The sequence below is a fragment of the Diaphorina citri genome, unplaced genomic scaffold, assembly GCF_000475195.1.
Source record: "Diaphorina citri unplaced genomic scaffold, Diaci psyllid genome assembly version 1.1 scaffold648, whole genome shotgun sequence".
NCBI classification, from domain to species: domain Eukaryota; kingdom Metazoa; phylum Arthropoda; class Insecta; order Hemiptera; family Psyllidae; genus Diaphorina; species Diaphorina citri.
In genome coordinates this window covers 46,767-74,508 of record NW_007378081.1, presented here as the reverse complement: position 1 = coordinate 74,508, position 27,742 = coordinate 46,767, and the positions used below count along the sequence as shown (strand labels likewise).

Here is a 27,742-nt window from a genome sequence, read left to right as displayed (position 1 = left end):
TTTTAATTGTGTTAAGCATAAATGCTTGTCACAAATGTCGTTCCCCGCTTAATGCACTACGCTAAATTTTTTGACTTGACTTGGACTCGAACCACCAACCTCCAGATCCGAAGTCCACCACGCTAACTACTGAGGTTGATGCCTTTATCTATTTAAATAGGGTCGTAACAGAAAGTAAAAATCTCAGTCGGGATTCGAACCCAGGACTCATTGCTTGTCTATGGTCTGAAAGAACCACTCGGTGAATCGTCTTAGTTGTTGCAGAGCGTTCTGAGATTCTTCCTTGAGTTTCTTATTCTCCTCGCGCAGATCTTTCAGTTCTTCCTCCAAAGTATGCCGTCTCCTCATTTCCCGCTAAAATCCGCCCCGGGCGGGAATCGAACCCGCGGCCCAGCGCTTACAAGGCAGACGCACTACCAACTAAGCTAACTAGGCTGGCTAAAGAAACTTTAAATGAAACTGAAACTACAAATAATTATTTTAAATGAACTCAACATCCGTGGCACAAGCTCCGGCTTTTACGGATGGGTATACCATTTGTTAACTATTTATTTATATTGAGAGATTTGTACCAAATAACAAATAAATGGAAAACTTCCTAAATAAAATAAATAATGGCAGTCAACTTAGTTAGCATGTAGGGCACTTCGCCGACCTTACAAGTCGTGGGTTTAATTCCAGCCCGGGACTAGCTTCATCTTCAACAGATTAGGTTCGTTCTCGGAACGGCTTTCTCCTATCCTGTTCTTCTTCTCTTTTCAATTTCGGTGTAAAGACTTTCATTTACATTCATTCATGGAGTCATACCCACGCACGTCTACCTACGTCTTTAATACTTATCGAACTACGGAAGATGATTACGATTATCATCTTTTTGGAAGAAATCTGCCTGCAAGCGTGATCCTGAGACATTCTGAATGGGAATACCCGAAATCGAAGAGAGAAGGAAGACAGGATAGGAGAAAGCCAGCCGTTCCGAGAACGAACATTATCGCATCAGGATAAAATCCGCCCGGGGCGGGAATCGAACCCGCGGCCTAGCGCTTACAAGGCAGACGCACTACCAACTAAGCTAACTAGGCTGGCAGAGAGAGACTGAAATCAGAGACAAACGATGGATGTATAAGAGAAGAAGAATCTGTCTGTACAAGGAGAGCCAGCATCATTAGGTAAACTAAACGTCTTGTCTCCTCCTACGTTACTGCTTTGACTACCTCCCATATAATCGTTCATCTGAAACAAATATTGAAATAAATCATTAGAGCCAGCCGGAAAGGAACATTATCCCTTCAGGATAAAATCTGCCCAGGGCGGGAATCGAACCCGCGGCCTAGCGATTATAAGGCAGACGTGCTACCAACCAAGCTAACTAGGCTGGCGCGAATACCTTGTAAGCGCTATAGGTCGCGAAGTTCGATTCCCACCCGGGATGGATCATTTTTGTATCACATTGGAATCACCTAAATCGGCCCCGTACCTAAGATAATCTCTTGTTTTTATCCCCCGTAGACAATGTGTTAAGTTTTGTTCTCAGAACGGATGACTTTCTAACCTGTCCTCTCTTCGATTCCGGGACGATAAGACATCCGTTGCTAGAGTTATCTATGTCAAATCATAACAACCTTTAGTTTGGTGATTTGAGTCCAAGACAAGCTATAAAAGTATTTAAGCGGGAAAAGACATTTGTGACAAGCATTCATACTCAACACGAGAAAATTAGATATTTTCATTTGTGTTGAACATATTTAAATGCTTGTTACAAATATCGTTCCCCGATTATTACACCTCGATAAATTTTATGACTTGGACGTGAACCACCAACCTCTATATCCAAAGTTCAACGCGTTAACCACTGCACCTTATCCAAATTTCTTATCAAGTCTCTTATTTTGTCACTCACCTTAGATCCAGTTCGAGTCAAGGTCAAATGATGATAGTCCAGATGGGGATTACTATCCGCATGTCTTCTCAGTTCATGACTCCGTTCCGACGCTTTGATGAGACAATTCGTCACCTTCTCCCCCACTTTGAACTCATGAGGTGCTCCCCCCTCCTCATGGGAGAGGGATAGCGTGGAGTTGGACAGGGGGAGGGAAGAGGAGGAGGATACTTTGGGATGGGATAGGATACGGGCGGGGAGGGGAGGAGGGGGGGAGTCGGTGGAGGGCAGGGAAGGGTCAAAGGTGTCGTACCAGCGCTCTTCAGGCGGGTTGGTCGACACGCTCGGGCTACCACTGGACGGGTGCGTGCTGGAGGGGTTCTGCGGGTGGAAATGAAAGAGGATGTGATTTAAATTTTACCAAGGGCGACTTAAAAAAAATGTAATCGCTAGGCCGCGGCGCGGGTTCGATTCCCGCCCGGGGCGTATTTTATCTTGAACAGGTAATGTTCGTTCTCGGAACGGCTGGTTTTCTTCTATCTTATCTTTCTTCTCTCTTCGATTTCGGGACGATAAGACCTTAGCAGTTACAGTTCCCTCTATCAAACAAACATCTTTAAAAAGCCACATTCTTTTACATGCATGTCTATCTGGCAGCAGATAAGTTAGGTCAGAAAATTTCCGCCCCGGGCTGGGATTCGAACCCAGCACCTCTGGGTCCAGAGTCACTGGTATTAACTCTTCGGCAGGACTTACCTCTAGACTGACGGGAAATCGGTTGTCCACTCCCATGAATGATCTACTGCTACTTCCAGTACCATAGCCTGAACTATTGCTTGATCTGGGGGGTGAGAAGCTTCTCTCATACCTGAAAATAGACAAAAACAGAATTAGAACAGGGAAAGTAGTCATATAAAAGTGTTCCAATAGGACTAAAGAGTCCCCTTTCCCCAATAGTAGGCTACACTGTTGTGGGTTCTTCAAATTAAATTGTCCTAAGAAGAACTATCGCCCGGTGCAGAACTCCCATATACCATCTGGAAGTCCCTGAATCGTCTTCGAGTTGGAGTCTCTCGTTGCAAACAAAACCTTGTAAGATGGGGATACACTCAAGATGACAAGTGTGAATGTGGTGCAACACAGGATGAACAACATCTTCTCAACTGTGAACAAATAGAGAATACCTGCACACACGATGACCTAAAGGAAGCCAACCAGAGAGCTGTTCAAGTTGCAAACTTCTGGAAGTTCAAGATTTAAAGGTGGTTCCGGAAACGGAAAGTAAGTAATTGTCCTAAGGGCAAGGTAAACCTAGACCCTTGACAAAAGGTGTGTGCCTGAAGGAATGTGAACTAGTTAGATTGCAGGGTAGCGCGCCTGCCTTGTAAGCCTCAAGTCGCGGATTGGATTCCCGCCCGGGGCGAACTTCATCCTAAACAGAGAAGGTTCGTTCTCGGAACGGCTAGCGGCTTTCTCCTATCCTATCTTTCTTCTCCCTATGGGTTTCGCGCTAAAAGGCCTCCATTGTTACAGTCCCCTCTTTCAAACTTCATCGCAAAAGAGGTCTACATGCTGACGTTGCTGACTTACTCAACATATGGCTCCCTTCTGGAGAGTGTCGGGTATAATGCGGGGACGCCAACGCTCCTTCTTCTTCGAACTGAACAGAGGCATTGCTGTAAACATGGAGAATAGAGAATAAAATTGAGTTTTAGTTGGTATTAGAATAGCATTATACTTTTCGACATCATCGTCAGGGTAAACCTATATTCGAAGAGCAACAACAGTCCACATGATGTAAAACATCTCTTCATGTGAGGAGCAAACCAAACTAACTTGGATATAAAATCACGTTGGACCTAATCAACTGAGGCGGAGCAAATTCCTTGATTTGGATATGGCAGATGAGGTCGATGCCTTGTTCTTATCGACCGAATAGTAAAAGGATCTTAAGGACACAACCTGCCTCAGTTACCTATGTAATATGTAATGGTTAAGACGTTTGCCTGGTAATCAGGAGGGCGTGGGTTCAATCCCAGCCGATGTAAATGGGGCAATTTGTAGACAACTTCCTCTAGCAGATTGGGCGATTTCAAGGAGAAGGCAAGTCTCATCAAAATTTTGAATTAATAAAGTGATCTATACTTACAGAATTTCTGTGAGGGTTCTATGAGTGTACTGGTGGCATAATTCTGAGTTAAATCCTTGAGATATTCCTGTCGGGTCCTGGTGGCCATCGTGGCAAACTTCTCAGATCTATGAGCCGCATTCTCACCGTTGACAACTGAAAACAAATAAGTAATTTAATCAATATGTAAGCTAACTCGAATTCTGGACATTTTTTATTATTTATTTTTGTGCCACAGTGAACCATACGCAAGCTACAAGTTCTACCGCTTAGAAAATCCCTCGTCCATCTCGGTTGGGTATCACTGCATCATTTAAAAAACATCTTTATTTGTAGCTGCGTTAGACAGCATTCAAAAATTCAATGAATATGCACAATTTGTATATGAGTTCTACCGCTTAGAAAATCCCTCGTCCATCTCGGTTGGGTATCACTGCATCATTTAAAAAACATCTTTATTTGTAGCTGCGTTAGAAAGCATTCAAAAATTCAATGAATATGCACAATTTGTATATAATTTTAGTATTTAGGTAAGGAATTAAAAATCTATTCGACTTACTTTTAGAGAGAAGGAAGTCTCGGAATTCTTTGGATTTGTTGAAGGTGGCGTTTTCAGGTATGGGGGGTCCAAACAGGGGAACTTCCTTCGACCTGGATACTGCCACACTGAAACATATAGGAGGTTTTGGCGAAAATTAATATTGAAAAATAAAATTATTTCCATGCACTGAAAAAAACACCCTTTTTTGAGGTTTGTAAGAGGGAACTGTGAATATAGGATAGGAGAAAGACAACCGTTCCGAGAACGAACGTTATCTGTTAAGGATAAATCCGCCCAAGGTCTGGATCAAAGGTAGACCAAAGAATAGATACTACTTACGGCAATAACATGGTAAATACACCAGTTCCCGATGGATCACTGAAGTTAAGCAACGTTAGGTGTGGTTGGTAACCAGATGAGTCACCATTTGTACAATCCCGTGCTGGGTTTTTCCGTCCCACTCACGGTCGGGTAACTTATCGCCGAATGGTGGGTAAAACACCCGTCACTAAAAACCGCAGCAGTAATACATAGTGACGTTAAAAAAAGGTCCCTACTCACCTATACTGAGTATGATCGGTATTCGGATTGAGGGCGCGAACCACTATGAACACATGCTGGAATTGGGAGCGAATGGTTTTGGGTGTGAACGGGAGAGAGCCCGGTTCTTGGAACACGATGGTAACTATGTCGTTCCCGATGTGACGTTTGCGGAGCAGTTCCTTATCCTATTACCTTAACTTTTACCATATCTCTAACCGTTTAGTCGGTATAGCTGAAAACCACCAAAAAACGGTCGAAATCGGTTCAAAATCGGTCGAAATACCGCCAAGCGCAGCACCTATCTTAACTGAACGTTTTCTGTTGCAGTTGCCGGTTGTGCGGAGTGAAGGGGAGCAGGGGGGAGACGTGGAACATCACTTGGCAACCCTGGTGCTCCGAGTAGACGGAGTAGAGGCCTGTGGAGTCCGCTGTCATGAGAGAAAAGAGAAATTTAATTATTAAAATGCCTGTATAAAAACTCTTTTGTTTTCTAGTAAAAACGATCTTTTTATCAATTTAATCCTCTTCTGTAAACATTAATCAGCCTAGTTAGAGTAGTTAGCTTGGAAGTTGGAAGGGAGCACCTACCTTGTAATCACTACGTAACGACAACGAGTTCGATTCCCACCCGGGGCAGATTCGTATAAAGTTAACCCAACTTTCAGGGCTGTTTGCCCCTACACCTAAGATAAGGCCTCCGTTATTACAGTTCCTCTTTTAAAGAACTCCACAACCCTCCATGGAACTTAAAACTTGTTAACTTGGTAGATCCCTCATATTTCAACATCAGGGCCGGCATTCAAGCTTAAAAAAAAAAAAAAAAAAAAAAAAAAAATTCATGGAGTCATACCCACGCACGTTTACGTCTTTAATACTTATCGAACTATGGAAGATGATTATGATTGTCATCTTTTTGGAAGAAATCTGCCTGCAACCGTGATCCTGAGACATTCTGAATGGAAATCCAGTTGGACTCACCTTCACTCTGTACACTATAGAATCTGTCTGTACAAGGAGAGCCAGCATCATTAGGTAAACTAAACGTCTTGTCTCCTCCTACGTTACTGCTTTGACTACCTCCCATGTAATCGTTCATCTGAAACAAATATTAGAGTATTAGGTAAACTAAACGTCTTGTCTCCTCCTACGTTACTGCTTTGACTACCTCCCATGTAATCGTTCATCTGAAACAAATATTAGAGTAAATCATTAGAGCCAGCCTAGTTAGCTTGGTAGAGCGTCTGCCTTGGTCGCGTTGCGTAATTGCGTAAGCGCTATTTCCCGCTATTAAGCGCTAGTTCAATTCCCGCCCGGGGTGTATTTTACCCTAAACAGATAAGGTTTATCCTGTCTTCCTTCTCCCTTCGATTTCGGGACGATAAGACCATAGCAGTTACAGTTCCCTCTGTCAAACCTCTTAAAAAAAAAAATATTAGAGTAAATCATTAGAGCCAGCCTAGTTAGCTTGGTAGAGCGTCTGGCTTGGTCGCGTTGCGTAATTGCGTAAGCGCTATAGGTCGCGGGTTCAATTCCCGCCCGGGGTGTATTTTACCCTAAACAGATAAGGTTCGTTCTCGGAACGGCATTCTTCTATCCTTCCTGGTGTTCTCATGTTGACCCAGCACCTAAATGGGAAGTAGGTATTGTGTCTCTTGTCACTCATCTGATGAGAGACATACTACGGGATGAGCATGTTACGACACAGATCAAATAAGTCTAATGTAGCAGTTCGTTTTATTGTAAAAAACGAACTAAAAATGGGGGTAAAACACTACACTCACTTCAAGTGTATTGGTTTTTGGTCCTACTCTTAGCATTATCAGGTCATCACTCACCTTAGTGGTGTTCTCATGTTGACCCAGCACCTAAATGGGAAGTAGGTATTGTGTCTCTTGTCACTCATCTGATGAGAGACATACTACGGGATGGGCATGCTACAACACAGACCAGACGTGTCTAATGTAGCAGTTTGTTTTATTGTAAAAAACGAATTAAAAATGGGGGTAAAACACTACACTCACTTCAAGTGTATTGGTTTTTGGTCCTACTCTTAGCATTATCAGATTATCACTCACCTTAGATCCAGTTCGAGTCAAACTAGGGAAGACGTTTTGAGTAGATCTACCATTTGATCATGAGATAACGTTGAGACGGCAACCTTGCAGATCTGAGGGGAAAAATGAAACATTGTGATTATAAATAGTATTTGAATAAACTTCTTTGGGTAGATAGAAAAACTTAGGACATGGTAAATCTTTTTTTTCTCCACCTTTTCCAGTGTTCAGACAGTGTCGGCGCTCTTCGTCAGCCTCTCAATCAGCCCTAGGGTTATTGCTTTGGGGACTTTGGGCTGACATTTGGTGTTGGCTACAAACATTTTACGAGTGGATGCCATCGCACTTAACCTTTGTTATTTCTTTAGCAAAGGAAATTTCCATTTTAAAAAAAAGATCCACTTGTGTTTCTGTTGCAAATTTTTCAACGGGTTTTCTCTCTGAATGGAGCAGTTGCAAATGGGAAAAAATTATAAATAAATGGTCGACTCTTATGTAATTTTTACTATCAGAGTGAGGCAAATTGGAAAGCAGGCTAGAAAACATGGCTCCTTGAAGAATGAGCTGAATGAGATGTTGTAATCTATTCTATTCTACCTCTATTCTGTTATCTATTATTCTATTCTATTCTCTGTTACCAAATGGGTAAAAATTATGAATAAATGGTCGATTCCCATGTAAAAAATTTCCACACATCAGATTTTTTCTCCCTCTTTTTTCTTTTTTATTGTTATTAATTTTTAATGCAAATAATATGCAAAGAAAGGAAAAAGCAAAAAATAAATTAAATAATAGAGCAGTTGCAAATGGGTAAAAATTATAAATAAATGGTCGATTCCTACATATGTAAAAAGTTGGGAAAAATCGAAATCTGAGGTCAAAACTCCGAAAAAATAACTGTAAAAGGTCGAAAATTCAATTTTTATTTTCCGTTCTAATGAAACAGTTCAAATATGTGTGACGTCAGACTTTACGCAGTTGTTTTTTCGTCCGTTAAGTAGCGCCACTATGCAAGCGCGCTAGCGGAGGAGCAGAAAGAACGGCGCAGAAACGTATGCGCACAAACACTTTAATGCGTCGCCTGCGAGGGAGCTTTGCTCGGGACATTTGATGTGACGTCATCGCCTACGGGAGCGTATGCCGTGACGTAAAATTCACGATTTACCGGTATTTATTTTTAAATTGATATATCTCGGGATCTAGAAGTCGTAGAAGAAAAAGAAAAATTCCGTTGGTCCTCATTTTTCCTGCTCTATGACTTTGAAAAATCACCCAAGTAAGCGCAACTGCTCCATTGAAACCCGAAGACATGAAATTGTTTTTTAGGGCGAAGTTAATAGCTATCTTACCTCTACTAGTCGACATCCCTGTTTGAGTCCCTCCTGATAGGCTAATCCGATATGTTCTACTTCAGTCACTAGTCCATCTGGCTGTACATGGAAGCCTAGCTGTCCCAATCCGTTTCTCTTCAGGGTTAACTCCTGGGCTGGGGAACCGGGGGTCGCCGCTCGAAGCCTGACTACGACTTCCATGAGTTCATCTCTATCCCCTCCCCCTCCCTCACGCATGTGGATACGCGTGACTTCACCTTGGTGATGATATAGACGGAGACTGAAATGAAAACATGATAAATGAAAATGTGACTTCACCTTGGTGATGATATAGACGGAGACTGAAATGAAAACATGATAAATGAAAATGAATTCAGTGACTACTTGAAAATCAAATCTTCTTCTTTACCTTTTCCCACTCAAGTGGGGTCGGCATTTTTAGTCAACAATTTCCAGGAACCTCGGTTGTGAAACTACTTGAAAATCAAATAAAATCAGTAATTTAATTACTTATTTAAGGCAAAAACATCCTCTTCACAACTCCAGTGGATAACAAAACATTCGTATTTATGAACAAATATTAGAATGAAGTAATCATAATAAAGCCCACTTAGGGCGAACCTTATCCTAAACAGATAAGGTTCGTTCTCGGAACGGCTGGCTTTCTTTTATCCTGTGCTTCTCTCTTCGATTTCGGGACGATAAGACCTCCGTTGATACAGTTCCCTCTGTCAAACCTCTTGGACAAAAAGTTCTTTTTACTTTCGATATTTTATTAGCCATTGCCACCTCGAGATATATTAGTGGCATGTTATTTACCTTTCTTCTTTGGATAGTTTCTTGTTGTCTGCAGGAGGTGTAGCTGTGGCTATAGGTCTGGCTGTGGCTGTCACTTCTCCATCTCCTCTCTCTTCCGTATTTCCATTGCTACTTGTACCCGAGTCACCCTGGGAAATAAAACAGTCATTAGTGTCAAATACAAGAGAGTGTGTGTATTCAATTCACTAATAAATTATATAAAATCGAGATTCATTCACGCACTGATCGTTCTATCTCCAGAACCCCAAAACGTAGGAATATTCCTAATATATTTTAGAAGTGCAATAAGAGAAGATTTTGCCAAAATCTTAAACGATCTCGAGTTTAGGAACGGCTAGCGGCTTTCTCCTATCCTATCTTTCTTCTCCCTATGGGTTTCGCACTAAAAGGCCTCCATTGTTACAGTCCCCTCTATTTAACTTCATCGCAAAAGAGGTCTACATGCTGACGTTGCTGACTTACCTCTTCCTCTGTGCATTGGACACGGGGGCTTGCTGCTGACTTGGACGGTGTAATGGTGAGTTTACCCACACCTAGATCAGAAGGTTTACATGCTGACTTACCTCTTCCTCTGTGCATTGGACACGGGGGCTTGCTGCTGACTTGGACGGTGTAATGGTGAGTTTACCCACACCTAGATCAGAAGGTCTACATGCTGACTTACCTCTTTCTCTGTACATTGGACACGGGGGCTTGCTGCAGGGCTGCTGACTTGGACGGTGTAATGGTGAGTTTACCCACACCTAGATCAGAAGGTCTACATGCTGACTTACCTCTTTCTCTGTGCATTGGACACGGGGACTTGCTGCTGACTTACCGTGTCGGGTATAATGCGGGGACGCCAACGCTCCTTCTTCTTCGAACTGAACAGAGGCATTGCTGAAATACACAGAGAATAGAATGAAAGAGCGTTTTAGTTGGTATTATATTAGAATAGCATTATACTTTTTAACGTCAAGTTAAACCTATGTCCAAAGTGTTTGACCGGTCCACATAATGTAAAATACCTGTTCAGATGCAGAGCAAACCAAACTAACTTGCATGTAAAATCACGTTGGAGCCAATCAACTGAGGCGGGGCAAATTTCTTGATTTGGATAGGGGGTTGATGCCTTGTTCTTATCGACCAAATATTATAAAGGATCTCAAGGGCACAACCTGCCTCAGTTACCTATGTAATGGTTGACGTTTGCGTCGTTTGCCTGGTAATCAGGAGGGCGTGGGTTCAATCCCAGCCGATGTAAATGGGGCATTTTTTTTTCCAAAGAATGTAATTTTATTTTGTTCTTTATAATGACATCAACTAACATTTAATAAGAATAGAAGGCAAGTCTCATCAAAATGTTAAGTTAATAAAGTGATCTATACTTACAGAATTTCTGTGAGGGTTCTATGAGTGTACTGGTGGCATAATTCTGAGTTAAATCCTTGAGATATTCCTGTCGGGTCCTGGTGGCCATCGTGGCAAACTTCTCAGATCTATGAGCCGCATTTTCACCGTTGATAACTGCAAATAATAATAACAATAATTCAATATATTTTGCTCATGCTGTAGGCTACCACCTACCAAGTATAGTGGTTAAGAGTTTTACCACCGTTTTTATTTCGTAGCACTCGTGTGGTGTGTGTCGTAGCATGTCCATCCCGTAGCATGCCTCTCATCAGATGGGCGATAAGAGACATAATAATCGCCATTTAGGTGCTGAGTCAATACGAGAACGATATTTATGACAAGCATTCATTCTTGACACAGTTAAAATTCCTTTTGGTATGCGAATGGGTACAAATTTTTCTTTATTTAAAAGCAAAACTTACTTTTGGAGAGGAGGAAGTCTCGGAATTCTTTGGATTTGTTGAAGGTGGCGTTTTCAGGTATGGGGGGTCCAAACAGGGGAACTTCCTTCGACCTGGATACTGCCACACTGAAACATATACGAGGTTTTGGCGAAAATTAAAATGAAATACTAAAATTATTTCCATGAAAAAGTAAGTAATACACTAATAGAGAACAGACACGCCGGCCGAGTTAGCTTCGAGGGGAGCGCGTCCACCTTGTAAGCGCTAGGTCGCAGGTTCGGAGTGAACTTTATCCCAAACAGATAAGGTTCGTTCTCAGAACGGCTGGTATTCTCCTATCCTGTCCTTCTCTCTTCGATTTCGGGAAGATAAGACCATTGTTGTTACAGTTCCCTCTATCTAATCTCTTGGAAAAAAACCCATGTTGGACTAATCGACGTAAACTCTATTGTCCTTGAACGTTAGGGGTCCATACCAAAGGTCCGTTCATACACAGAACATGATCACTGATCACCATGATCGCCACCCTAGTTAGCTTGGTTGGTAGTGCGTCTGCCTTGTAAGCGCTGGGCCGCGGGTTCGATTCCCGCCCGGGGCGGATTTTATCCTGATGGGATAATGTTCTTTCTCGGAGCGGCTGGCTTTCTCCTATCCTGTCTTCCTTCTCTCTTCGATTTCGGGACGATAAGACCATAGCAGTTACAGTTCCCTCTGTCAAACCTTTTTTTAATAAAAAAAAAAAAAAAAAAAAAAAAAAAAAAACACCAAAAGGTTTGGTATTTTGTAATTTTGTATAATTTTACCCCAATTTTTGTATCTTTATTATCTGGCTGCGCGGGTTGTCTATGTGGACTTATCTGGTGGGAGTAGCCCACAAATGATCACTGTTCTACTCACATGTTTGATCCTTGTGATTCTGTTGAGTTGTGCGACGTGGTAAATGTTAATACCTGAGCCGCGAATTGGGTTCGACTCCTTCCGTCGATTAGCTCAACACACGGGTATGATGATAGGTAGGAAACTATATGATCTATATCCCGTGGCTGGCTGCTCTATCCCTCTTCCTTCTCTTTCGATTTCGGGCGATAAGCCATAGCAGTTAGTTCTCTTGTCAAACCTTTTAAAAATAAAAAAAAAAACTTGAAAAAAAAAAAAAAAAGATCACGATAAGTGTGTTGGTAGTTCGTAGAGTTCGTATAAGCTTATAACCAATGTTTTTAATCTTGTATACACCTACGCTTCAGAGTAGGCATTAGATCTATTTTGTACGGATTAGCTAAGTATTGGTTTTTTCCGCCCTATCCCTATGAGATTTAGGAGTATGTGATCGGGAATTCGGATTGAGGCGCGAACCGACTAGAGCATCTCTAATTGGGAGCGAATGTTTGGGTGGAACGTGGAAGAGCCCGGTCGTGAAACACGTATGGGTATAACTATGTCGTTCCCGATGTGAGCGCTTGCGGAGCAGCTGTTGCCGGGTTGTGCGAGGTGAAGGGAGCAGGGGGAGTCACGAGGAACATCACTTGGAAACGGGCATTCAATAGACGGAGGTTGGGTCATACTCTTGGTGCTGCCGAGTAAATTACGGAGTAGTGAGGTGCCGCTGTGTAGTCGCCGTTTGCTGTGTATATTCAATGATAGAGAAATGAATTTAGATATTTACCAATAGTCCTGATATCACCATACTCTTTGGTTCTCTAGTTGTTGTCCAGCGCTCCGTATCGCGATTAATGAGTAGTTTTCAGAGTTAATTTCTGCCACTAACTGTTCCTAAATCCCTGGATACTAGCGTACGCAAGGGAAGCCGGAACGGTTCCGAGCAGAATGAGTCTCGGCGACCATTCTCGTACTCGAGCAGTCGACCGGCTAAACTAATCTCTTCTCTCAAAACCAGCGACCACGTACGTATCCTGCCTCTCTTTCTGTGTTCTTTATGTCCAATTTTTAAGCCGTATTTCTACTTAACTCTTGAGCTACCGAACACTAGTAAAAACGATCTTTTATCAATTTAATCCTCTTCTATAAACATTAATCCAGCCTAGTTAGAGTAGTTAGCGCTTGGAAGTTGGAAGGGAGCCACCTACCTTGTAATCACTACGTAACGAGTTTGTTAACCCAACTTTCAGGGCTGTTTGCCCCTACACCTAAGAAGGTTAACCCAACTTTCAGGGCTGTTTGCCCCTACACCTAAGATAAGGCCTCCGTTGTTACAGTTCCTCTTTTAAGGAACTCCACAACCCTCCATGGAACCTAAAACTTGTTAACTTGGTAGATCCCTCATATTTCAACATCAGGGCCGGCATTCAAGCTTACTTTTATTATCCAAGCCGGCGCGGTACTTCTCAAATCCCTTGAGCCGCACCCGATGTCCTATGGTATCCAGGAATTCATTCAGGGCCGGCCCTGCCTCCTCGTTGTTGTACATGTCTTCCTCCGTGCTTTGCCCGGCCCTGCAATACATCACTCCCACCTTGTAGTGGGAGGTGAGCGCTTGCTCGTCTAACTTGAGTAGCTGGTCTTCTACCGCCTGAGAACTCACGCCTAACCTTAAACTGAAAACAGAGAGAGGGGTGGATTATAGAAGAGTAAAATTAAATAAAAAAATAAATGTTCACAGATAAAATTGCTCATGCTGGCCTAGTTGGCTTGTTTGATAACTCGTCTGCCTTGTAAGCGCTAGGCCATTTTATCTCAAACGGATAATGTTCGTTCTCGGAACAGCTGGCTTTCTTCTATTCTGTCTTCATTCTCTCTTCGATTTCGGGACGATAACTTTCTAATTACATTGTTTACGTCTCTATTCATAATGTATCTGATAGAAAACAACCATAGACCCCATCGCGAATTTAAATTCGACTTTGTTTCTTCTTTTCAAGAGGTTTGATAGAGGGAACTGTAACTGTTAAGGAAGACAGGATAGGAGAAAGCCAGTCGTTCCAAGAACAAATTTAAAATCCGCCCCGGGCGGGAATCGAACCCGCGGCCTAGCGCTTACAAGGCAGACACACTACCAACTAAGCTAACTAGGCTGGCATACAGCAGAAAAAAGTACCTATAAAGAGTAAATAAGTACCTATGTATATACAGTATAAACACAGTAAGTAGTACCTATATACAGCAAATAATATGTACCTATTCAGTAAGTAAGTAAGTAGGTAGGTAGACTCAGAGTAGTCAGTGTTAACAAGATCTCATCGCATCACGAATCAATTCTACCTCTTCAGATCTTTGATAGCCACCGGCGATAGAACGTTGAATGCACAAATTCACGATAGATTACTCATGTTTGATAACTCGTCTGCCTTGTAAGCGCTAGGCCAATGGTTCGATTCCCGCCTGGGGCGGATTTTATCTCAAACGGATAATGTTCGATCTCGGAACAGCTGGCTTTCTTCTATTCTGTCTTCATTCTCTCTTCGATTTCGGGATAACTTTCTAATTACATTGTTTACGTCTCTATTCATTATGTATCTGATAGAAAACAACCATAGACCCCATCGCGAATTTAAATTCGACTTTTCTTCTTTTCAAGAGGTTTGATAGAGGGAACTGTAACCGTTAAGGAAGACAGGATAGGAGAAAGCCAGTTGTTCCAAGAACGAATCTACATAATATTCAGGCTAATGGGCGGAAATCGAACTATCGAACCCCACTCATGAGTTGTAATTTTTAACTCACCAACTTAATTGTACTTCTGGTGCAACGTATTCTAATACTTCTTTGGCATTTAAACTTTTACTATTGGAAGAGGAGGAGGGTTTCAAATTTGGTATGTTGTCTTCTAACACTGAACCTCGCAGCGTTTGTAACTGGAAAAAGAAACAAAGTTAATTAAATAAATAAATGGAAATTAAATAACTAAGTTAACACTGTTGGACTTTTAAAATAAACACTTTTTTATCAACCACGCAAAACGTTAATTAACTCAAGTGATCAGTCGGGAACTGGTACATTGCTAATATTGAACCAGAGGCGATAGGACCAGTCCCCTATTATTCTCTGAAGTTAACCAACGTTGCGCGTGGTTGCTACCAGGATAGGTAAACATCTGGGCTATTGCTACTGGTTTTTACTTTCCTTATCCTATAGGAAGGAAAGTAATGTGCGATGGTCAGTTTTTAGTGTCAAAACACGTTTTGAGGTCCCTAGAGCCTAAATCCAAAGTTTCAGCCATTGGTCCGTGGTGTGTCTGTCTGTCTGTCTGTAAACAAAATATCTCGAGAACGGTAAGAGCTAGAGAGTTTCTGTGTCTGTCTGACTGTAAACAAAGTCTGTGTGTAAATATCTCGAGAACGGTAAGAGCTAGAGACTTGAAATTTAGTATGTAGCTCTCAAATGTGACAAGATTGCGACACGAAACTTTTGGTTAAGACCGGTGCAACGGTTGGCGGCATTTTACAGCTTTTTGGCGGTTTTCGGTTGTGTGTGTCTGTCTGTAAACAAAATATCTCGAGAACGGTAAGAGCTAGAGACTTGAAATTTGGTATGTAGCTGTCAAATGTGACAGGAAACTTTTGGTTAAGACCGGTGCAACAGTTGGTGGCATTTTACTGCTTTTTGGCGGTTTTCGGTGTAATTTAACAATATCTCGGGAACGGTATAAGCTAGAGACTTGAAATTTGGTAAGTATGTAGTTCACAAATGTGACAAGGATGCAACACAAGACGTTTGGTTGAGATGGTTGCTGCGCTTGGCGGTATTTGGACCGCTTTTGGACAGATTTCGACCAATTTTTGGCGGTTTTCAGCTATAGCAACAAAACGGTTAGAGATATTGTAAAATTTAGGGTAAAAGAACACTCAAATACGCATTATTCAATAGGATAAGGAAAGTCGTGTGATGTTCACATTTATTCTAGTCCCTCTTAGGCTGGCTGAGGTTAATGTGCGGTGGGTAGCTTTTTGCCGCATGGAGGATAAAAGTGCCGTCACTAAGACTTGAGCAGTTTACACAATGATGTTTAAAAAGAAAGACAAATCCTCAAGATTCGAACCCAGGGCTATGTTGTCTTCTAACACTGAACCTCGCAGCGTTTGTAACTGGAAAAAGAAACAAAGTTAATTAAATAAATAAATGGAAATTAAATAAACAAAGTTAATAATAATAACTAAGTTAACACCGTTGGACTTTTAAAATAAACACTTTTTTTTATCAACCACGCAAAACGTTAATTAACTTAAGTGATCAGTCGGGAACTGCTACATTGCTAATATTGAACCAGAGGCGATAGGACCAGTCCCCTATTATTCACTGAAGTTAACCAACGTTGCGCGTGGTTGCTACCAGGATAGGTAAACATCTGGGCTATTGCTGCTTGTTTTTACTTTCCTTATCCTATAGGAAGGAAAGTAATGTAATCACGGGAGTTTCTCGTCTTTTTACTTTCCTTATCCTATAGGAAGGAAAGTAATGTAATCGGGTCAAATTTTCGATGGTCAAATTTTAGTGCCAAAACACGTTTTGAGGTCCCTAGAGCCTGAATCCAAAGTTTCAGCCATTGGTCCGTGTGTGTGTCTGTCTGTAAACAAAATATCTCGAGAAAGGTAAGAGCTAGAGAGTTGAAATTTGATTTGTAGCTGTCAAAAATGACCGGTGCAACGGTTGGCAGCATTTTACCGCTTTTTGGCGGTTTTCGGTGTAATTTAACAATAAGCTAGAAAGACTTGAAATTTGGTATGTAGTTCGCAAATGTAACAAGGATGCAACACAAAACGTTTGGTTGAGATGGTTGCTGCGCTTGGCGGTATTTTGACCGCTTTTGGACAGATTTCGACCGTTTTTTTTGGCCAAAACCGTTTTGGTTGAGATGGTTGCTGCGCTTGGCGGTATTTTGACCGCTTTTGGACAGATTTCGACCGTTTTTTGGCGGTTTTCAATCTCTCTAACCGTTTTTCGACAAAACGGTTAGAGAGATTGTAAAAGTTAGGGTAAAGAACTCTCAAATACGCATTATTCAATAGGATAAGGAAAGTCGTGTGATGTTCACACCAGATTTTTGTTGCCGCATGGAGGGTAAAACTGCCGTCACCAAGACTTTAGCAGTTTACACAATGATGTTTAAAAGACAAATCCTCAAGATTCGAACCCAGGGTTCTTACCTCGCTGGTTCGGATGAGCAGCCTATATCTGTACATTTGTTGACTTTCCTGAGTGTACTCGACTTTCTCTCGTTTCAAACTGATGGCAACAGGCCCCAGATTATCGTCCATGCCCAGCCAGTTCTGATGCTCTGAAATGAAGATAGAGACCGAACGTTCAATTTTTGGACACTTTTAAATGATCCCTTAGCCTATATCTGTACATTTGTTGACTTTCCTGAGTGTACTCGACTTTCTCTCGTTTCAAACTGATGGCAACAGGCCCCAGATTATCGTCCATGCCCAGCCAGTTCTGATGCTCTGAAATGAAGATAGAGACCGAACGTTCAATTTTTGGACACTTTTAAACGATCCCTTATTACATGGGGAGTATTTTGAGATATAAAATTTTCGACCAAAAATCGGCCGCCATATGGGACTTGGAAAAATTTTCACATTATTATTTATTTTTTTTTTCTTTGCAAATACGTATTCTGTAAATGTAATAGAAAGTCGTATGATGTTCATACCAGATTTTTTTTTTTGCAGACTATAAACAAGTATTTATTAGTTTAATTGAGAATTGTCCCGGCATCCACAGACTCAATATGTCTGATATTCTTACCTTGTCCATAGAAATATTTCCTATAATACAAGGCCCCGGCGTCCACGGACTCAATATGTCTGATATTCTTACCTTGTCCATAGAAATATTTCCTATAATACAAGGCCCCGGCATCCACAGACTCAATATGTCTGATGTTCTTACCTTGTCCATAGAAATAGTTCCTATAATACAAGGCGCCGGCATCCACAGATTGAATATGTCTGATATTCTTACCTTGTCCATAGAAATAGTTCCTATAATACAAGGCCCCGGCATCCACAGATTGGTATTTGGGAAAATCCTACAATGCTGCAGTGAGCACCAAAGTTGTGATATAGTAACACAAAGAAAAGACATTTATTTATTATTTATTTATAATAGAAAGTCGTGTGATGTTCATACCAGAAATTTTTTGCAGACTATTAACAAGTATTTATTAGTTTAATTAGGAATTGTAACAATAATGTCCCATCTCTTCCTTCTTCTATTCTTACCTTGTCCATAGAAATATTTCCTATAATACAAGGCCCCGGCATCCACAGATTCAATATGTCTGATATTCTTACCTTGTCCATAGAAATATTTCCTATAATACAAGGCCCCGGCGTCCACAGATTCAATATGTCTGATATTCTTACCTTGTCCATAGAAATATTTCCTATAATACAAGGCCCCGGCATCCACATTGTAACAATATCCACAGACTCAATATGTCTGATATTCTTACCTTGTCCATAGAAATATTTCCTATAATACAAGGCCCCGGCATCCACGGACTCAATATGTCTGATGTTCTGATAGGGACAGGTACCGTGTTTCCAATGTGTTTCCCCCTCTGGGTATTCCAGTATGGCCACCCCGTATGCTAGGGGGGGTCTGTGCAGGGGGCCCGGGCAAGGGGAGGGAGGGGAGGAGAGGCGACTGAGGCTAACTTCACGCACACCCTCCCCGCCTATCTCGTTACGGAAGAATGGACAGCTGGGGGAGAGAAAAATAAACAGAGGTCAAGTGGATTAAGGATAATGTTTATTATTACTTCCCCAATAGCGCAAAAGAGTCCCTTAGTCCCAGGATTATAAATGCAGCAGGTTTACTATTATTTTTTCTGTCAAATTCTGAAACAATGTTCTGGACAGAATTCCATAAATCGGGCGGGAATCGAACCTACGACCTAGTGCTTACAAAGCTCACTAGAAACGAATATAGCTGACTCTGTCCCTTAGTCCCAGGATTATAAATGCAGTAGGTTTACTATTATTTTTTCTGTCAAATTCTGAAACAATGTTCTGGACAGAATTCCATAAATCGGGCGGGAATTGAACCAACGACCTACCGCTTACAAAGCTCACTAGTAACGAATGATAGATAGCTGACTCTATCTATCCTTCCTTCAGTGATCTATCGAGAATTATTGCATTTAAAGGGCTATAATTCGTATAAGCTTAACCCATCCTATGAGACATTTGCCCCGACATTTAAGCCTCAGAGTGGGCCTTTTGTGTATGGAATTAAGGCATTTAAAGGGCTATAATTCGTAAATTCGTATAAGCTTAACCCATCCTATGAGACATTTGCCCCGACATTTAAGCCTCAGAGTGGGCTTTTTGTGTATGGAATTAAGCTAAGTGTTATAATAAGTGGCATTTCTTTTCTTATTCAGTTTCTTCATTTCGGAGGGAGGGGAGGAGAGGCGACTGAGGCTAACTTCACGCACACCCTCCCCGCCTATCTCGTTACGGAAGAATGGACAGCTGGGGGAGGGAAAAATAAACAGAGGTCAAGTGGATTAATGATAATGTTTATTATTACTTCCCCAATAGCGCAAAAGAGTCCCTTAGTCCCAGGATTATAAATGCAGTAGGTTTACTATTATTTTTTCTGTCAAATTCTGAAACAATGTTCTAGACAGAATTCCACAAATCGGGCGGGAAACGAACCTACGACCTAGTGCTTACAAAGCTCACCGTCCCTTAGTCCCAGGATTATAAATGCAGTAGGTTTACTATTATTTTTTCTGTCAAATTCTGAAACAATGTTCTGGACAGAATTCCATGAATCCGGCGGGAATCGAACCTACGACCTAGTGCTTACAAAGCTTACTAGTAACAAATGATAGATAGCTGACTCTATCAAGGATAGCTGACTCTATCTATCCTTCCTTCAGTGATCTATCGAGAATTATTGCATTTAAAGGGCTATAATTCGTAAATTCGTATAAGCTTAACCCATCCTATGAGACATTTGCTCCGACATTTAAGCCTCAGAGTGGGCCTTTTGTGTATGGAATTAACCTAAGTGTTATAATAAGTGGCATTTCTTTTCTTATTCAGTTTCTTCATTTTGTTCTCCACCCACCTCTCAATCAGATGATTACATCGGCCATCTCCGCCGTCCTCGTCCGAGTCTGGCGTCGACGCTCGCGTCGTACTGGACGCGGCCGACGCGCCCGTACTCGTATTCCTGCGTCTAGCTAGCAGCATGGACCTGACGCGCGCGGCATAGCCTAGGTTCGCGCTAACGGACGGTACGTCGTAATGGGCGAAGACACGCCGTCTGCCGGACACTTGGTCTGAGGCGGGGTCCAGGGGGGAGCCGTTGTGAAGACTCGATGGGATACCTGTTGAGGGGAAAGATTTAAATTAGTTGAAAAGGTGACGTAAAGGATTGAAAAGAATTTTCAGATATGAGATGGAAACGAGTTCTCGGAAAAATCTCATGAGTGGGGGAAAAAACTGACCATCGAAAATTTCACCCGATTACATTACTTTCCTTCCTATAGGATGAGAAAAGAAATAGTCTTCTAAAAGCATAAACTCAAACTGGTATTAATTACCTATCTACAGAAAATAACCTCTGGAACTTCCCATTTGGATTTATTAACTCTTGGTAAACTCTCTGTGCTTCCCTATTTCATATAATACCCACATTTCCCTAGACCCATTTTCTCTCTCTTCAAGGTAATAAAATCCGCCCCGGGCGGGAATCGAACCCGCGGCCTAGCGTTTACAAGGCAGACGCACTACCAACTAAGCTAACTAGGCTGGCTTGAAACGAGGATTTCCCTACACTTAATACACAGGTCAACCGTCGGAGGTGGTAAAATTCGACCTCAAGGTACTTTTGAGTCCTATGCGAGCAGTATAAAAATAAGCACTATTATTATCCAGCTATCCACTTATCAACTGAGCACTGTAACTTAGAACACCAGAGAGTTTTCAGTTAATAAAGAGTTAAAGAAAAACTGGGCTGTGTAAATTAAATGGGTAACGTCAAAGGAAACCTTTGGCACTGGGTTAACTCTCAGTGGTAAGATCGGCCATTAAGCCACTAAGCGTCTGAAGAGGACCGTACACATTTCTAGTCCTTGTTGTGATATGCTAATGACTCGGGATCATGGGGATGAGTCAAAGAGATGAATCATATTAAACAAATTAGGTAGGTACATAGGTACTGATCGAATAAACTACGGGCTAAATAATTCCCGGAGGGACGGGCCCAGCTTGTTAAGTGTCCTTTACCACTCTACGCCAGTCGAAAAAGCTATGTCTGATTATTGATTAAGCATGTTTTCAAAAGACCCTCTAGAACTCTAGATAAAATTGACTCTAGAAGACCCAAATCGTTTGAGTGACTCGGTATGAAACTGACCCAAAACTTCATCAGCATACTCGGTGGGATACCTGCCGGGGAGGGAGGAGGGTTTTGAATTAGTTGAGGGTTTTATGTGAATTGAGGATAGAATTAAATCTTTTTTTTTGCTCTGAAAAATTCCCTGACTTTTTTGATCTTTGTCCACTTTTTGTGAAATTCCCCGACTTTTTTTCCAGTCTCCATGAAATTCTTCTCGGGATTCCAGTCTGGTAACCCTGAATTAAGGATTAAACAGAGGTCTAGGAAAAATCTCGAGAAGGAAAAAAAAGCTCATCCCTAAAAACTACTTCTCTAGTAATATCTACATTTAAAAAAAAAAACCTCTGGTACTTCCCTCTTTCATTTAATACCCACATTTCCACTAGGAAAGCTAGCTCCCTTTTTTTCTCACTCTCTCTCGAGGTGATTCTCTTTCGTAGCAATAGACATGCATTAAATTCCTGTGGTCTGTGTCGTAGCATGACCATCCGGCAGGAGGTAGCCCAGGGGTCCTGAGTTGACACGAGAACACCTTTCCTACAAGTCACTCTAAACTATTCTAAACAAATCAAAATCCCCCCTCCCTACTCACCATTACTCTGCGGGGAGAGGGTCAGACTCGAATCGTCCAATGAGGACGGGGCTCGCAGAGGTTTCCCCCCCGCGCCTCCACTCTGCCCTCCAAACAGCCGCTGGAATTTGAGCTTCAAGTTCGGACTTCCACCGCTAGGTCGCCCATCTGTCTCGTCTACTAGGGAAGAGGAGAGGGAGCTCTGAACGTCACTATTTGACGGCACGGTCTCGCCGCGAGGTCGGAGATATTCGGCCGGTCCCGGACTGCGCTGATCTGTGACCATCATGCCGAGTACCTGGGGAAAGGGATGAAAAGAGTTGATGGAAATTATAATTAGGGGCCGTCAAGGGTTAAGTTAAGTATTGCAAATTCTCTGACGAATAGGGGCCGTCAAGGGTTGATTAAGATTGTATTCCAAATTTTCTGAAGTACCTAAAAGTGATCCAAATTGAATCTTCTTTACAAAGTGATAGCTTCAAGTTGCACTTGACACTACCCAAGGCGGTCGACATGACTGAAACACATCAAAAGTATGAAAACAAAGGACTTTATAGGACTGAAGATCATGGCTGCTTAAGGCGTGTCCACACATGGTCGACGGCTTTCAATCAATGTTGACTGAAACGTGAAACCGTCCACACTGCCTCGACAACGGCTGTCGACTATGTGTAGAGTACCTGGGGAAAGGGATGAAAAGAGTTAATGGAAATTATAATTAGGGGCCGTCAAGGGTTAAGTTAAGTATTGCAAATTCTCTGAAGTACCTAAAAGTGATCCAAATTGAATCTTCTTTACAAAGTGATAGCTTTAACTTGCACTTACACTACCCAAGGCGGTCGACATGACTGAAACCCATCAAAAGTATGAAAACAAAGGACTTTATAGGACTGAAGATCATAGCTTCTTAAGGTATGTCCACACATGGTCGACGGCTTTCAATCAATGTTGACTGAAACGTGAAACCGTCCCCACTGCCTCGACAACGGCTGTCGACTATGTGTAACACATAAAAAAAGGAATTCTACCTGAAAGGAGGACCAATCGATGGAATACTCACCGTTGGTCGATAATCCTGCAGCATGGCGAAGAAGCTCTCGCTCACTAAGGAGGACCAATCGATGGAATACTCACCGTTGGTCGATAATCCTGCAGCATGGCGAAGAAGCTCTCGCTCACCGGACCACCATTATTGGAGATGACATCAATAGACCCGTGACTACCATACTCACGCCGGAGGGTCGGGTTCGATACCCCGTGTGGTAGAGAATCTCCTGACTCGGCACGCGAGGTCGGAGATATTCGGCCGGTCCCGGACTGCGCTGATCTGTGACCATCATGCCGAGTACCTGGGGAAAGGGATGAAAAGAGTTAATGGAAATTATAATTAGGGGCCGTCAAGGGTTAAGTTAAGTATTGCAAATTCTCTGACGAATAGGGAGCCGTCAAGGGTTGATTAAGATTGTATTCCAAATTTTCTGAAGTAAAAGTGATCCAAATTGAATTTTCTTTACAAAGTGATAGCTTCAAGTTGCACTTGACACTACCCAAGGCGGTCGACATGACTGAAACCCATCAAAAGTATGAAAACAAAGGACTTTATAGGACTGAAGATCATGGCGGCTTCTTAAGGTGTATCCACACATGGTCGACGGCCTTCAATCAATGTTGACTGAAACGTGAAACCGTCCACACTGCCTCGACAACGGCTGTCGACTGTGTGTAACCTTTCAATCAATGTTGACTGAAACGTGAAACCGTCCCCACTGCCTCGACAACGGCTGTCGACTATGTGTAACACATAAAAAAAAGGAATTCTACCTGAAAGGAGGACCAATCGATGGAATACTCACCGTTGGTCGATAATCCTGCAGCATGGCGAAGAAGCTCTCGCTCACCGGACCACCATTATTGGAAATGACATCAATAGACCCGTGACTACCATACTCACGCCGGAGGGTCGGGTTCGAGACCCCGTGAGGCAGAGAATCTCCTGACTCGGCGTGCATTAGCTCCAGACTAGAATTACTCCTGTAGATGGGAGAAAAGTGGATTCAAATCAAATCATGAAATGCTTGTGGTAAAGCACGCTCACTGGACCACCATTATTGGAGATGACATCAATAGACCCGTGACTACCATACTCACGCCGGAGGGTCGGGTTCGATACCCCGTGAGGCAGAGAATCTCCTGACTCGGCGTGTCAAAATAATATTTACGCCTAATCCGTTTTGATTGACTTATCTCTGATTATTATCTGGATTTCTATCTCTACTCATTTATCTGACTGTAGGTACGAGTATTGTTTATTAACAATTTAACATTAAGGTCGTCTCTAGTCATTGATGGTTAAGTCATTAAATATAACGAGAGTCCGGAGATAAGTTTAAGCTCTATTATTACGTGATCATAGTGACGTATAAAACGTCGAATTAGATAGGTAAGTTATACATAGTGGTAGTTACTAGACTAGATACTCTTGACGGGTAAGTATATGGTTATTTGATAGAATGATTCTAGATAGGTAAGTACAGTTCAAGGGTAAGGTAAATGGATGACTCAATCTGATTCATCAATAACCCTGGCTTCAAGCATGGACAACTGACCAAGTATAGGGTAACCCAGTACTAGTATGTACCGTTCCAATCTCCACTGACGTCACAATATTTTATTCTTAGGTATTTATTTTTATTTAGTCTTAGATACTAGGTATACTTTTATTTTTAAATATATATATTTTCTTTCTGTTAATTCTGGCATGCAGTGAGAACACCTACAGGTATGTAGAGATGAAAGTTTCAATGGTAGAATGTGTATTAAAGCCAAGAAACCCGGGGATAAATAGTAAATAGAGCCATGGATAGATGATGAAATATGATTCATTAGTCCGTCCTTCCTTTATTTTTATAATGTTTTATTCAACCCATTGGGGTTTAAATGTAATTTAACCTTTAATAGGCAAGTAAAAATAAAGGATCTCTAAGCTGGACTTGTTTCCAACAAAGCGGGGAAAAGATTTTTAAGGCGGACGAAAAATTGGATATAATGTTCGGAACTTGCCGGGATGTGAACCCGCTAAATGGTTATTTGATAGAATGATTCTAGATAGGTAAGTACAGTTCAAGGGTAAGGTAAATGGATGACTCAATCTGATTCATCAATAACCCTGGCTTCAAGCATGGACAACTGACCAAGTATAGGGTAACCCAGTACTAGTATGTACCGTTCCAATCTCCACTGACGTCACAATATTTTATTCTTAGGTATTTATTTTTATTTAGTCTTAGATACTAGGTATACTTTTATTTTTAAATATATATATTTTCTTTCTGTTAATTCTGGCATGCAGTGAGAACACCTACAGGTATGTAGAGATGAAAGTTTCAATGGTAGAATGTGTATTAAAGCCAAGAAACCCGGGGATAAATAGTAAATAGAGCCATGGATAGATGATGAAATATGATTCATTAGTCCGTCCTTCCTTTATTTTTATAATGTTTTATTCAACCCATTGGGATTTAAATGTAATTTAACCTTTAATAGGCAAGTAAAAATAAAGGATCTCTTAAGCTAGACTTGTTTCCAACAAAGCGGGGAAAAGATTTTTAAGGCCGACGAAAAATCGGATATAATGTTCGGAACTTGCCGGGATTTGAAGCCGCTACCCTTTGCGTGCAAAACCCCAAGGATTCAAAGTTGCTATTTTTCCTTACCTTGAAATTTTTCTTTCTTTCCTTCTTCTTCCAAGTTCTTACAATGTTAGACATCGAGTATTTCCCCATAATGTATCTTAAATCTGTTGTTAAAACATTATCACTGAAACATTATCGTTAAAACATTATCGCGAACGACCTACTACTCCCCGTAGCTTAGAGTTAAAGCGCCTTCCAGAAGAAAAAAAAAACATTATCACCAGTCTCGGTAGTGTAGGGGTCAAGACGCTCGCCTGGTAAACTGGAGGGCGTGAGTTTAATCCCAACCGAGGTATGAAATTTTGTCCTCAATATTATTTGTGAACTTGACCACAACAACAGTAGTAGCCTAACTCTAAAACGGTTTTAAAACCAAATCGAGTACCAACCTACCAATTTTATGAAGAAAAAAAAAATAAAAAAAAAAATAAATAAAAAAAAAATAAAAAAAAAATCAAGGTGACTATATCTACATACCTATAATCCCGAGACTAAAGGGTAAAAAGTTTCGTTTGAAAACTTCTTCAGTATTTTAACCGTCCCCACTGCCTCGACAACGGCTGTCGACTATGTGTAACATAAAAAAAAGGAATTCTACCTGAAAGGAGGACCAATCGATGGAATACTCACCGTTGGTCGATAATCCTGCAGCATGGCGAAGAAGCTCTCGCTCACTGGACCACCATTATTGGAGATGACATCAATAGACCCGTGACTACCATACTCACGCCGGAGGGTCGGGTTCGATACCCCGTGAGGCAGAGAATCTCCTGACTCGGCGTGCATCAGCTCCAGACTAGAATTACTCCTGTAGATGGGAGAAAAGTGGATTCAAATCAAATCATGAAATGCTTGTGGTAAAGCAGAGCTTTTTCACAACTTTTGTGGATATCACAACATTAATAAGTGCATCCTTTGCAATTTGCTTTGCGCCTATCTCACGATAGGTGCCTATTTCACGGTGTTGGAAGGATTGGCATATCTACGGGTGTCCACAGTAATGTTAAACAAAGATTAAACATTAGTTTTAAAACGTTTGGTCTGGTATCTCACTTTTTTCGTTGAAAAACAAAAACTGGATATGTCTTTTTTGCTGTACTCAAAAGTACTAGTAAAAATATCCAAAATAAAATCAAAAACCGATAAAAAGTCCATACTGAGATTTTATATGTTCTGAATAATATTGTTCGCAAAGTGTTAGGACATATGCGGAATCAGACGGAGACAGTTTGGTCCAAATCAGGACCACACCAATGACTTAATGAGAGATTTCACAGTGGGAGAATTTTTAATGATCGAAAAGGAGGAGTTTTTAAGAATTCTCTTTTGGATGATTGATTATTAATTCTCCCATTAGTAAAATCTCTCATTAAGTCATTGGTGAAATCCACCGTTAGTCTGGTCAGAATGGGATCAGGACCACTTAGTCCCTCCCACACAGACCACACATAGTGGCCATAAGGTGAAGTTGATGGCATATCGGTATTTGGTATCGATTTGCATGGGGACCCGATATTTAATATCACAAGGGACCAAATGAATATCGACTATACCATAGTATTAGATCGACACATATGTATCTAGACAAAAACTAAGTTCTTTACTATTTATCTCTTTACGAGTAAAAGTTAGACAGACCTCTAACAAGATGTGTTGAGGCTTTACATGGACCTCTAATAAGACATATTGATGCTTTTATACCTCTAATATTGAGGCTTTTAGTTCTCTAACAAGACATACATACGAGTATTGAGGCTTTGTTCGATGTGTGAGAGCAAGACCCAGGAATTTCCTGATAATAAAATGTTACTTTTCATCAGGACCACTTAGTCCCTCCCACACAGACCACACATAGTGGCCATAAGGTGAAGTTGATGGCATATCGGTATTTGGTATCGATTTGAAAGTGTCGACTAATGGGGACCCGATATTTAATATCACAAGGGACCAAATGAATATCGATTATACCATAGTTTTAGAATTTAGATCGACACAAAGAAGGTAGACACATATCTAGACAAAAACCAAGTTCTTTACTACTTATCTCTTTACGAGTAAAAGATAGACAGACCTC

The 27,742-nt window shown here is 41.4% G+C and overlaps 1 protein-coding gene across 1 annotated transcript; it reads right to left on the bottom strand.

Annotated features, from left to right (window-relative positions):
• Positions 1-141: 141 nt before the first annotated feature.
• On the bottom strand, positions 142-27,171 carry LOC103510824 (signal-induced proliferation-associated 1-like protein 2). Its single transcript, XM_026824785.1, is given in 31 exon segments — positions 142-354; positions 1,114-1,233; positions 1,901-2,260; positions 2,636-2,747; positions 2,904-3,042; positions 3,475-3,555; positions 4,029-4,163; positions 4,567-4,673; positions 5,110-5,215; positions 5,400-5,519; positions 6,070-6,187; positions 7,190-7,258; positions 8,495-8,756; positions 9,296-9,423; positions 9,758-9,893; positions 10,069-10,174; positions 10,667-10,801; positions 11,110-11,216; positions 11,989-12,041; positions 12,654-12,712; positions 13,405-13,643; positions 14,770-14,900; positions 17,190-17,320; positions 18,503-18,753; positions 20,131-20,392; positions 21,998-22,274; positions 23,111-23,260; positions 23,263-23,325; positions 23,830-24,018; positions 26,299-26,476; positions 27,125-27,171. Coding segments are annotated over 31 exon segments (4,518 nt in total). The 3' UTR covers positions 142-207.
• Positions 27,172-27,742: the final 571 nt, after the last annotated feature.